The following is a 13,930-nucleotide window of genomic DNA, read 5'->3' on the forward strand; positions in this document are numbered from 1 at the left end:
GGCCCCCCGGGCCCCCGCTGAGGCTCTAGTCTGTGGAGGCAGAAAGCGAGGCAGGAGTCAAAAACTCTGCAGCCCTTTGTCTTAGTCTTCCTCCTTGCCTGAATGGGGACAAATCCCAGTGGTGGGCTGGCTTGCCTGAATGGTCAACCAGACCGCCCGTCTTGTAAAATGCAGGGAGAGAATGCAGAAGTTGTGCTGTAATTCCAGTTAAATTCTCTGAACCTGGAAGCAGAAGACAAGTTGACCACTGGAACCAAAACCGAAGAGGATTAAGGAAAAGCAGCTGAAACGATTTCCAGCTACCAGAGAGCCTGCTGTAGCCCTTCCTTCCAATTGACCTGGGGACTACGGAAACGGCCCTGACCCAGAGCCTGAGACCCACTAGACTCAAGACCTGCATTCTGAGTCATCCGCAGCATTGCAGCGGCCTTGCATTGCTGCAATACCCCAATACCCTGGCACCTTGAGCCACTGTGCAGTGCACAGTCTTCCGAATCTCGCTGAAACTTCGTGGACATCCTGGTGCATCTCCAGAGACACTAATCTAGTCCGAAAAGTCCCCTCACCAGAGTGGTGGACCTTTGTAACAACAAGAATTCAATCGCGATTTTCTGTCTTCTGTGTTCCTTGAAAAGGAGCCAAATCCGCAGAACCGCATTCAGCCACAAGGAAAACCTTGCCTACATCCTTCTCCCTTGATCCCTCCTGCAAAGTCCCTTCTGAGGTCTTGTTTGCAGTCACCACAACAAGTAATCCACTGCCGGGTATTTGGCTGCAGATCCTGAAGTCGTCCTGCTGAAAAGTTTTCAATGCTGAGGTACTGTGTTGACTTGGGTATGTACTTAGCAAAAGTCTGTTAGATTTCTGTGTAGCTGTGGGGTGTTTTCTGTGATGGGGAGGCCGCTCATCCAGTACACCCAGTCCCACTACTAGAATCCTGCTACAGTGTCTTCTGTGACACCCCTGGATCCCATAGATGTACAATCCCTGCTTGCCCGACAGTATACACGCGTGGGTTTCTTCTTTTTCAATGTCTTAATGCCCTGAAGATGCTAGTCTCTAATCGCAAGCATTGGCATGTGCCACCTATCAAAGGGGCTAGGAGCGATAGCCTGCATAAAGAATTGATTAAGATGAATGCCAACCACCGGCCACATAGATGGGGAAGCCTTGGCTAGTACATGCCGTGCAACGACTGGATTGGGAATGCTCTCTGGGCCAGATTTGAAGGGACACACAAACCCCTGCCTGCCCCGCATACAGATAGGTGTCATGTAGGTGGCCGTGGCTGAACTAGGGTAAGGGCATGAATGAATGGATGCCATGTGTGAAAGTGACTGAATATCGGACGGACCAGATCAGGACAAAGACACAGATGCTCCCACACCCCACCTGGAAAGAATACAGCAATTCAGGCCTCACTTCCAGACAGCAATGCCAATTAACCAATCCACTAACAATTTCACCTCGCTGAATACACCTCTCAAACTCCAACCACAAGCCTACAACACAACAATCCGCACAAACTACACTGCCACAACAAAACAAACCACACACAACAGCACACGACGGCTAACGATTAACACACCAAGCCCAGCCAACGCACCAACCGGGTTGAGGCCGCCAACAGCATATCACTGCTCTCTTGCACTTTTTCAGCTTATTCCCACTTACTGGCCCCCCGCCCTCCCTTTTTTAGAGCCGCAGGAGCACCAGGGGACCACTCCGGTGGTCGTAATGTTAAAGGATATTTGTACCACGCACTAACTCTAGCAGTAAAGTACTCACCTGTTTGCCCAGTCTTCTTAAATGTTAGGGAGGAATTGGCACATTTCTGAGAATTGTCCATACCTTTGTGAGCCCTAGCATTTTTTTGCTGGACTTTCTATTTCTCATGTATAATTTTTGTGATTTATACTCTGTTTCTTTTGACTGGAGTCAAACTTCATAGGCATCATCTTTGCATTGTGACACATAGCATCTTCAAAGTCTTAGATTACCCAAAGGTTTAAATAACTTCTCTTGGTGAAACTACTGTTTCCAAGAGTAGTGAAGTGAAATGAAATTGACTTTACTTACATTTTGCAACTTTCTAGACCCAGCACACACTATTTTACCATAGGGTGCCGGAGGGGGTACTTGGTGTCCCCTTTGCCTAGTTTCTCATGTAACATTTTTATGTTACCCTTTCTAACAATTAATGGCTGGTGGCAGTGGTTTACTTTTGTTTCTACCGTGGGCTGTAATTGAAGCTGCAGTAAGCCACCCCTCGGTGCCCATTTTGTCAAAATGGCCCCAGTCTTCTTTCGCCATTTCTTGTTGGAAAGGTCTGAGATTTAATCTGTGCACCAAACCAGGGTCCCTTTGTTTTGTCTTTGCTGCATGTCTGGCAGGGCAGGAAGCGAGGGAGGTGCCCGAAACTGCACTTAATTCCATTGGTTACATGAATGCACCCAAAAAGTGATTAGCTGGTTGTCCTTGGAGGACAGCCACCCTGCTGTGCGAGTGACGGCTAGGCTGCAAATGAATGGGAGAGACCTACATAAAAGGCTAAGCTTTTTTCCTGGAAGGCAGTCGACCACTGGACGAATGAATCCTAATAAGTTGGCAGAGATGCTTGCTGCAACTCCTGGACTGTTGGTTTGCCCAGTGAAGCACTAGTGCATTGCTGAAGCTCCGAATTCACTGGGACTAGAGAAGCCCTGCAAGGGACCTCGTCCCTTGGGTGGGACCAAGCAACACCATAATGAACTAACCTGGACATCCTCTTGGAGCTGGCTGTACTTCCATTGCTGATGCAGGAACAGATTGCCAGGGAGAGGAACACCAGAATAATGTTTAATTTTTAAGTCGGACCCGAGCTACAGGATGATCCTCCGGACTCTCATGCAGCAGGACTGACCAAGCCTCAGCCACCTCCGAGTGCTAACCCCAGATGCAAGCAAAGTGCATAAGCTATCCGAGAACCACAGTGGTGCTATTTGCGAGAGCCGCAAGGAGCTGAAACCACAAAGTGCCACTGATCTGAAGTTTGCCCATTGCTGCCGCCAACCTTCAATTCGTAGTGCAGGAGTCCCAAGACGTCCTCCCTCTTGTCCCCACAACTGAGGCCCAGGAACAGGATCTGCAGACCTAAACAGGAACAGAAGCCAGCTGGAACCAATTTCTTCAAACCAAAGGTACTGTAAAACTAAGGGTTGCTTACCTCTTGTGTAGCCTTGCTCTCAGTTGAGACTTGTCTTGGTTGCTTTTGCAGAGTTGTTTGCCTTACAGTGATTTCCTTTTCTACAAAGACTTCTAAAACATTGTGCAAGACTTTACTTACCTGCAAGAAGTGCTTCAGCTCACCAAGACTTTTGCTCAAGTAACACTGTCCTGGCTCCCTGAAAGATTCTACCCTCTGACTTTGTGCTTTAACTATACACCTCAACAAAAGTCACGCATTCCATAGCTTGTGTAGCTGGGAAGGGGTTAATTTACTTTGCATGGGGGAGAGTATTTAAAAAAAGTACTTACCGAAGTATCTGTGCGACATCCCAAATGGGTATTTTATGATTTAAAGAAACTGTATTTCAAGTATATTTGTGTTACATATATATTGCTCCCTTTTAAAGAAGGCTTACTCAACTGACTGTTTAATAAATGAATAACTGTTTAAATCAAGAAACCATGAGTGTAAGTTTATTTGAATACTTGTCACTGTGAATCTGTGATAACCCTACAGCTCACATTGACCCCTCTTGGGATCAGCCTGGCTGCTCAGTCACTACCAACATGTGTAGTACATGCTTATAACAAAGGTTGGGTTAACTATTGCCAAGAGGTCAATATATAAAACTCGCTTTAGAAGTCGTACACACGTAAACTCAGCAGGTGGAGCAACTGGACTAACACCACCTTCAACGCGGAGCAACATGCTCCCAGGCTAAAATGGGTTAATAAGAGAACCAATCTATCAGCTTTCCCCCCACGTCACAGTTTATAAAGTTGCTGCTAGCCGCAAAATGCTTTGCGTGTAAAGTAGACCACTCACCCACTTGATGGAACACTAGGCGAGCGTCATAACTCTGGCCCAAACTAACAACACTGGCCCCAGCTAGCAAACTCAATGTAGCAGTAGGACCTCGCACAGCTGAACGCCACTGAACACACTTCCCCTCTCTTTGTGACTTCAAGGGGTCTAAAAAAGGAGATCCTTAAACGGGAAGGTCAAATTTCCATGCACGGCACAGGAGACCAACAGGCACATCCTTACTCCTACATGTTCAACAGGGAGTAACACACTCCCCCCACCCCCCCTCACGTTTGCTGACCTACAAAAGTCACCCAGTGGCTGGAAGACGCAGCAGGACCCACGTCCAAGTGTGAAAACGTACTCCCTGTTTTATGTATTGCGGCGAATTTTGCTTTTATGACATTGTCGAAATAAACTTATGAAATGCAATAAGTATGGACATGTTTGATACCCATTGCCTTCAGAGACAATTTTAAGACCGTCTTTAGTACTGGAAACAAATGAAACGAAAGAAAACCAAACACCAGAGACATTGAAAACCATGGTGACCAAAACTAACAAGCCATGCTCTTTAAATTGACATGGACATTTCTAGGTAGTGGCTGGATGAAAAAAAGTCATTCCACCCCTTCATCCCCCACCACAAACTGTCATGGAGAATATTTTTCTATATAGGCTCTAAGAGAATACATAAAATATTTCTTGTTTTTAATTGCTTCCCAATTAAATACCCTTCATAGGAGAGGATTCCCACCACACATCAGGTTGCTTTGACAAACTTAAAATATGTATACACAATATAGATCAATTCCAAAATCAAACCATTACCTGTGCAACCACAGCTGGCATTACACTGGCAGGTGGTAAAGTGCTATTAGGCCTTGGTGGTTTGGGCACATCTGATGAACATGCAGGTAAATTTGCAGGCGTCTGAATTGCAACATCTTTCTGTATGGAGATTTCAATTGGTTTCCTTTCCAGATGAGCTGTGATGCTGAAAAAGATCCACAAAATACCAATTTAGAGTTCAAAGCAAGTGTTACTTGCAGGTCATACAAAGCATGTAATTGTTCACCATACGTTTACAGAAAAAAAAACGAATTGCATTTTTTCAGTTCACAAGCATTTATTTTTGAAAACAAAGAAACTGCAAATCACCAACTGAAGGCTTAAGCAAAATACAAATGCAACAAAGAACAAAGGCAATAAATTATACAAGCCATAAAAAATGTATATAAAGCTACATGCATTACTTACCGTAATAGCATTTCTGAAAATTGTATCAGCTTGGATTCACATGCTGTGCATTTGGCCCGACATCCAGTGGTACCCGCAGAATATTGCATCTGGTCTTTCAGGGATCAAACGGGGGCATCGGCTTAGGCGTGTCTAACACTATCCCTATCTTGACGTATAGCGTACCCAAAAAATCCCTCATGCGCGGAGGCCCCCACCCCCGACCCCCCCTGATTGTATTTTTTCTGCCATGAAGGAGCCCAAGGCTATAGTGAGTGAGTACATAAAGCGAGAAAGTAGTAAGACGTGTATGTTAATTCCGCCCAAACCGGTGAGGTAGGGACGGTGCATGTGAATCTAAGCAGATACAATCATCTCAAATGCTATTACGGTAGGTAAGGCATGTCTTCTGATGCTTGTTAATCTGTTTAGAATTACATGCTGTGCATAGACTAGCAAGCAGTACCCGGAGTTGGAGGTGGGTTTGAAGAAGGAACAATAGAGAAAAGATGTCTTAGTACTGCTTGTCCCACCTGAGAATCAGGCCTAGAATGCGTGTCTAGGCCATAGTGTTTAGTAAAGGTGTGTACAGAACTCCAGGTTGCCGCTTTGCAAATGGACTCTAGGGGAACATTTGCAATGAATGCTATGGTTGCCCCAGTGCCCCGAGTAGAATGTGCTCTAGACTTTAAGGGCAGTTCTACCTTTGCAAGAGTAACGTAGCTGCCACTGAAACGAAAAATTGGTTTGTTTTCCTCAGTGGTTTTGTTCTTTCCAGGTAAAACAGGATGGCCCTGCAAACATCTAATGTGTGTAGGCTTCTTTCGGCCATGCTAGTGGGAATCGGGAAAAAGGTAGGTAGTTCAATCGATTGGTTCACATGGAACGTAGAAATTAATTTAGGCGTGAATCTGGGATGCGTGCGCAGAACTAACTTATCCCTGTTGACTAACAAAGGGGTCTAGAACCGAAAGGGCCTGTAGTTCACTAACCCTTCTGATAGAAGTGATAGCCACTAGGAAGGCTGTTTTATAAGTAAGGTATTTTAGACTTGCTTTAAGCATTGGCTCAAAGGGAGATCCCATGAGCCTGCTTAAAACCATATTTATATCCCATCCAGGAGCTGGGTGAGAAATGGGAGGATATTTTCTTTTAACCCCTTCCATAAAGGCCTTAATCACCCGTATCTTCCACCATGACACCTTTTGTTGCGACGTGGTGTAGGCTGAAAGAGTAGCTATGATCTTAGGAGCCAGGCTGCTAAGTTCAGAGTTTGTGAGCATGGGTGTAGGGTCTCACCCCGGTCCTGAGAAAACATGTTGTACGGGCAGGGTAGTTTTACTGGTGGGGAGAGGGACATTTCCATCAGGTGAGCGAACCAGGGTTGGCAGGCCCACATGGGGCCCACCAGTATCATGTTAACTGGTTCCTGGTGCATCTTGCGCACTATCTTGTTGAGAAGGGGTGTGGGCGGATAGGGGGTGGGGAGGAGGAAAACAAATTTCACTGACCATGCTATCCAGAGACCGTTCCCCTTGGAGCGGTTCTAGGGGTACCTGGAGGTGTAGTCTTGGTATTGGGCGTACTCCTGAGTCGCAAAAAGGTCCATCTTTGGGAAGCCCCATTCTGTGAAGACGTGGACACAATGTCTTCATGCAGACGCCATTTATATTCTATGGGCAGAGGGAAATCTCTGCTGAGCACGTCTGTCAGAAGATTGAGTTCCCCTGGAGCATGTTGGGACAACAGAAACATCTTGTGTTCGAAATCCCACATCGAAATGTTTTGGGACAGCTTGGATAGCCCTGGAGAGAGTGCCACTCTTTTTGCTCAGGTAATACATGGCTGTAGTGCTGTCTGTTAGAATCAGCACCGTTTTCTCTTGCAGTTGCATCTGAAAAGGCTTTAATGCCTTGAGCACCGCTAATAGTGCCAGTAGGTTTATATGTTGGACACTACTTTTGGGGAACACACTCCATGTGCTGTCTGCTGAAGCAGGTGAGCCCCCACCCACCCCGTGAGAGACTAGTCTGTCGTGAGGGTGGCTTCCACTGCAGGGGTGGTGAAGGTTTTCCCCTTCAGAAGTTTTTCCCTTGACCACCACTGCAGAGAGAATGAGGGCTGGCGAGACAACTACTAAATTACCATTGTCCGCTGGCCTAACACCACTGGCTGTTGAGCCATTTGTGCATGGGACGCATGCGCAGCCGCGCGTGGGGAACCAAGTATATGCATGATGCCATCATTCCTAGCAAACGCATGGCTTTGTGCGCCGTCACCTCCCGACTGGCTACATATTGAGGGATCTGAAAAAGCATGTTCTGAACCCTCTCGTTGGAGGGGAAGACGAGGCCGACTTTCGCCTGGATAAGAGCTCCCAGAAATAGTTTTATTTGACTGGGGACTAAACTGGATTTTTTCTCATTGATAGAGAAACCCAGACTGAACAGAATGTCTATGGTCTTTTGGGTGTTCAAGAAACATGTGTCGTACGAGTCCCCTGTTATGAGCCAGTCGTCGAGGTAAGGGTAAACTGGGACAGATCGTCTGCGCGGGTGCGCTGCTGCTACTGCCAGTACCTTGGTAAACACCCTTGGCGCTGAGGCGGTGCCGAAGGGGGGCACTTTGAATTGGTAATGCCTGTCCTCTATGATGAACCTTCAATATTTCCTGTGCGCTGGCAACATTGAAATATGAAATTATACATCTTTGCAGTGGTCTGAATTATGGAGGTCGGGCGAATTCCACGCAGTACCCGTGGGCGACCATCTTTATGACCCACTGGTCTGAAGTTATCCCTCCCACACTGGGAGGAAAGATGTTAAGCGCCCCCCGACCGGGGTGACATGGGAGGGGACCTGGATCTGATGGTAATTTTTGAACAGAGGCTGCGGCTCCTCTAGGGTTGGGGCCTCTGGCTTTGCCGCGTCGCTGACCCTTTGGTGGATAGTATGCAGGGCTTCCTGATTTTTGTCCAGCATTACAGTTTCCTGTGCTATAGTTGTTCTGACTTGCACGGGACTGCCCTCAAAAGGACAGATGAGAAGTACGTCCCCTCTGTGAGGGGGGGGGGTCTGAGTAATTTGTTGCAGAGACTTAAGTCTCATGATCTTTTTTGGCTGTTTCTATGGCCTCATCGACCGCCTTTCTGAAGAGGTTAGTTTCTTCAATGGGTTTATTGATGAGAGCAGCCTGTGTCTCAGGCTTAAACCCTGAGGTATGAAGCCAAGCGTGCCTCTTAAGTAAGGTTCCCTGGGGGTTTCTCCTTGCGAATGTCTTTTACAAAGTCCTGCTCAGGCACCACCTCTTGAGTAGTGATTTGAAAGTGATCTGCTGCCTTCCTTAACATGGCAAGTATCCATCTGAACGATGTCTTGATGGACAGGGACTGAGGGCTGATCTTCTTGGAAGTCAGAAGCAGATTTAAGATTAGGTTCTTCACAAGATCTTTTCGGGGAAGGATGTTCAGAAAAATACATTTTTTTAAGACTATCCATGCACCCTTCAAATTTCTCCCTTGTCCCCTTAAAGGAATTGGAAGGGTTACGGGTGGAAAAATGTCATCTTCAGCCACTTGATGCCGAAATGTGTCACTCAGGGTGTTGGAAAGAGGCTCTGGACTGTCCTCTTAGGTATCGCCAGAATCAGGGCACCATGGCGTATCTATAGATTTGTCAGCGGCCTGCCCCATGTTTTTTCGACGGAATAGGTATAAGCCCAACCGCCAAAGTAATTCTTGCGATATTGTGTTCAATTTCTGTCGAATCGGCGCAAGTTAGTGGTTCCGAAGGTCTATCGGTAGATTTACTGCCTACTGTGGCATTAGAGGGCCTAGCAGTAGGTTTTTCGCCTTGAGGCCTCGTATTTTTCGGGCCTTTCGGGATCATCGGAATTCCGCGCTTCTACGGGCACACTTGATTTAGGGGTAGCACCCTTGTTTGTTTTGGGATGCCCAGCCAAACGCGGCTGCGGATGCGGGGGAAGGGTTTGGATCTGAATGATTCATGGAATCTTCCGAAATTTGACGGCACTGCTGGCGCTTTCACCTTTATCGACGTACCTGTCGAAATAGGTGGAGGGGTTGTGTGTTTAGTGGAATGCGTTCTTTGTACGCCCCCGTCATCGGGTCATCGGGTGTTGTCCCTGAAGTGAGACTAGTGTCAGGCTTTCAAGGCGTGGAGGACCTAGAAGTGTGCGCCTCGAGGTCCATCACATCCGCAACGGATGTTTGGTCATCGGAGGTGCCCCCGTCACTTATGGCGGGTGTGGCGGTGAGGGAAGAAGGTTCTCCCCACGACATACCGTACGTGGCCCACCGCTTTACGTGGCCCACCGCTTTACATGGCGCTCCAAAAGGGTCTTAGGCCGAGGAGTTTACAAGCCACACACCGCTTCTCATCGTGATCTAAGAGGAGACGGGAGTTTCACGTCCTTTACTCGTCGTCCCACAGGTATCTGACCCTACACGTCGGGCAGAACCTAAAAGGAGTCCTTTCTATAGCAAATGGGAAAGTTGACCAGACCTACAGGGTAAAGCGAGGGAAGAGTAAAGACATAATGGAAATATGGCCACCCCGACCCCACTCTCCCTATTGTGAAGACCGGCCAGAGGGCCTGGCCACATGGATGCTTCAGCCGTCAGATCTTAGGTGCCGAAATCCACCGCCGTAGACAAGTCCCCCACAGTCTTCATTGATGTTCTTGCCGTTGAACTGACTGGAGGGGGAATAACCAACGAGCCGGTTTAAGATGAAGAATTTCTTATGCAAGAGCAGTTATCTCGGCAGGAAAAAAACAATGAGATACCTCGGCGCGTTAGACAAGCCTATGCCGACATCCCCTTTCGGTCCCCGAAAGACAAGATGCAATACTCTGCGGTTACCACTAAAGGATGACCATCTACAAGATCCATTTACCATGCTGCATGTAAGGGGTCCTTCCAATAATTACCAGCAGGAGGTGAAGTGCTGCCAATAAGGCCCTCTAGTCTATACTCCTCGCTCGTTTCTCCCAGGCCCGTAGTGCCGGAGGTTGGATGCTGAGGTGTGTTGCAGCAAGGTAGTTATTGCACAGGGCTGTCTTTGCAGAGACCCTTCCTTCACAAAGTGTTCGCAAGCATCTGCTGTTGGGTGGAAAATTGCAGACTAGCTTGGGTGAGACCTATGAAGTTGTGATTACTCGACTTTTTCCCCACCCGCTGAGTCCTACTCCAAGACCTCACTGGAAGTGAAACTTATTCTATACACAAGTCCTTACAATTCCCAGGCTAGGGGGACTTAAATGTGCCAATTCCCTTCTACCGTAGAGACCACCAGCTCTTTTGCTCAACATTAGGAATTTTCACTTCTATTCTGCAGTAAACTTTTTCCCCACTCATGTATTTTTCGGTGATTTGGCCTCCGTTTCTTTTGACTTTGGAGTCTGACAAACTCCATAGGCATCATCTTTGCATTGACACACAGCTCCTTCAGTGCAGTGGCACAGGGAAGTCCATTTCCCAAAGGCTTAAATACCTTCTTTTGGTGAAACTACTGTTTACAAGAGCAGTTAAGTGAAATTGACTTTACTTAGGTTTAACTTTCTAGACCCAGCATACACAATATCTTACCATAGGTTGCTGGAGGGGTTACTTGGTATAGCCCCTTTGTTTAGTTTCTCATGTAACATTTTTATGTTACCCTTTCTACAATTAATGGCTGGTGCAGTGTTTTACTTTTTACTACCATTGTTGGTTTTTACCGTGATCACAGCTGCAGTAAGGCACCCATGGGTGTCAAAATGGCACCAGTTATTTCACCATTTCTTGTTGGAAAGGTCCTTGAGATTTACTCTGCACGCCAAGCCAGGTTTGGTCCCTTTGTTCGTTTTGCCTTTAGCAGGATTCACGAGTGAAGCCCGCAACTGGCTCCAGGGGCAGGCAGTGAGGGAGGTGCCCGAAGCTCCCTGTGCTTAATCCCCTTGGTTATAGGAATGCACCCAAAGGTGATTGGCCGACTGGCTGTCCGGCAAGGAAAGCCACCCTGTTTTGTGATTGACAACTAGGCTGGAATGAATGGGAGAAACCTGCGTAAAAGATGAGGCTTTTGGCTTGGAAGACGGAGTCTACCACTGGACGAAGGAATCCAGATAACTTTGAAGAAACGCCTGCTGCAACTCCTGTACCGTTTGTTTGCCTGGTGAAGCCTTGCTGCTGTGCTGAAGCTCCAAATTAATTTCGACTAGCGAAGCCCTGCAAGGCTGACTTTTCCCCTTGAGTTGGTGGGACCAATCAACTCCAAAGTGAACTTGTTTGGACATCCTCTCAGAGCTGGCTGTATTTAGGGCACTAGCCAGGTTCAGTAGCCATACATGGTAAACATGAAAAAAAAGCAGAAATGGTAAAAATGTATCTGCCGCCACCAGCATTTCTTCAGGCACATACAAAAGTAGCTACAAATTCTGTGTAAAAAGCTAGGGTGATACTAAGGTAGAGGCTTTGCACTGCAAGGTGCTGTGTCCAATGTTAAAAAGTACATGAATTCAAGAGAGACACAAAGCTCCCCAGTACTGAAGGACTGATCAATTTCCCAATATTAAGGCAAAAGAGAAGTGAAGCTGAAGGCTTCAATTAAAGTCAGGCTCAAAAACAAAGCAAAAAGAATGGGTTTTCAAGGAAAGGAAAGTTGAGAAAAGAAGTCTTTTCTAACATGACCAGACAGCCCCAATCCCGTCCTTTGGTGCACACACACAAAGCACACTTGACAGCGAAGGCAGCAGCTTTAATTGGGAATCGCGTTACCATGGACCGATTTCCTGACCTGTGAAGGTAGGAAGGCGGCCAAAGGACAGAATGGCCAAAAAACAAGCAAAATCTCGTGACCCAGCCACGTTTACGGTAAATGCTAAAGTGCACGAGAAAAATATCACAAAAACTAAAAATCACAGCTGCCAGCAGCTTGGCTTAGGCACATTGTCAAAGTAACCAAGCCATAGTAATACACAGAACGGTCACCACTGACACAAAATGGTGGCCCATTTCTTTTTTCGCCATTTCTTGTGCGCTTGTCCTTTCTTGGTCCTTCTGCCATCCTGGGTGGGGGAGGTCCTGATTGATGGGAATACTTTGGGAAGCCCGCTGAGGATCCAGTGAGTCTGCGAGGACAGAAAGTATGGGCGGAGCCTGCCTCTGCTGTTCTTGGTCATGTGGGATGATATGGCATTTATAACGCGCCTATACACAAGTGTTTCAAGGCGTGACGAGGCAAGGGAGGGGAAACCGAGGGAAGACCGATAACGATCCTACCAGGCCAGGTGATAGAGATCGCGCAAGTGCACGGGAGGAGGGGGAAGGAAAAAGGGCGAGGGGAAAGGTGAGGGTGCAGTGCAGTACATAGGATAACAGCAAAAATAAAGACCAATAAAAGTGCGCCCAGCTGTTGGCAAGTACATGGGTAAGTGTAGACTTCAGGAGTATAGTGCTAATAGGAGCTGTAGGGATACAGAAACAGTCCCCGAGTGCATGGTTTGCCAGGGGGGCAGTACAGGTGTGCAACTGGCAGGGGAGGGACCTGGGCCCGAGATAAGAGGGTAGCCAGCTGACCAGTGCAGTTTCAGATTCAGCCAGGAGATCAGCAAGGGGAGAGGAGCCTGGAACCAGTTCCAATTGCGAGGCGGGCTGTCCTGAAGGACAGGCATTCCTTTAAAGTTTGAATGTAGCTGGAGTGTTGATTGGCTGGTTTCTTGGATAAAAAGGCGAGGACCTTGATGCAAAAGACAAGTCGACCACTGAAACAGAAGAACCTAAGATGACAACCAGAGACCCCCTGCAGCACCTTCCAGCAACTGGGGAAGCCTGCTGAAGTGACTGCTGCTGCCCTGACCCGGTTTTGAAATTAACAGGGACGCTCCGAAAAGACTTCCTCCCTTGGACTGGTGGGCATAATCAGTCCTAAGTGTACCTTCAATCCGGGCCATCCCTAGACATGCTGCAACATTCCTGAGCTGCAAACCGGCAATACCAGGGGACCTGCGACCACTTTGCAGTTCATAGTCTTTCCACAAACAAATCCTCCTGAAACACTAATGGACTCCTTCCGGACCTCCAAAGGCAGGATTCCCCTCACCAGAGTGCAGGACGGAGCAAGTGAGGAGAATTAGACAAGAAACATTCCCTGGAGTCTTTTAGGGGGAATTCCCATTTCTGTGCCAATTCCCTTCAACCATAAAGACCACCAGCTTTTTTGCTGAACTTTAGGACGGTTAGGAAAAGTTTGTATGCAGTACCCTTTGGGACCACTACACACAACTAGGCCTACAAGTGTAAGCAAAACCAACCTTTGGTACAAGTCTGTGCCGCACAATTTTTGGTAGCGGAGCTGAGCAGCCAGGCACATCAAGAGGGGAATGTGAGCTGTAATGATGTCAGAGGTCTACAATCACAGGTGTTCAAATAAACTTACAAGGTTTCTTTGATAAATACTTATTCATTTATTTATCTGTCAGTTATAAAGCATTCATGAGACGGAGGCAATATAATCACACCCAAATATACTTCAGTATTGTACACTAAGTTTGAGGCATTCAGAATACTTGGAGAAGTAAAAAAGGCATAGGTTATCAGAACAGAGAAAGAATACAGTTATTTCTTAGGCAGTGCAGATCTTTTGAGTTCACCAGAAGAGTCAAGTCAATTCAATAGGC

The 13,930-nt window shown here is 47.2% G+C and overlaps 1 protein-coding gene across 1 annotated transcript in view; it reads right to left on the reverse strand.

The window, feature by feature from the left end:
- The window catches only part of LARP4 (La ribonucleoprotein 4), a 615,863-nt gene that overhangs the window by 22,552 nt on the left and 579,381 nt on the right, over positions 1–13,930 (reverse strand). Inside the window, exon 15 of the mRNA XM_069653450.1 lies at positions 4,844–5,009. Within this exon, the coding sequence (XP_069509551.1) occupies positions 4,844–5,009 (166 nt within the window). The remainder of the gene's footprint in view (positions 1–4,843; positions 5,010–13,930) is intronic.

The sequence above is a fragment of the Ambystoma mexicanum genome, chromosome 3q, assembly GCF_040938575.1.
Source record: "Ambystoma mexicanum isolate Mex_15411 chromosome 3q, UKY_AmexF1_1, whole genome shotgun sequence".
NCBI lineage: Eukaryota > Metazoa > Chordata > Amphibia > Caudata > Ambystomatidae > Ambystoma > Ambystoma mexicanum.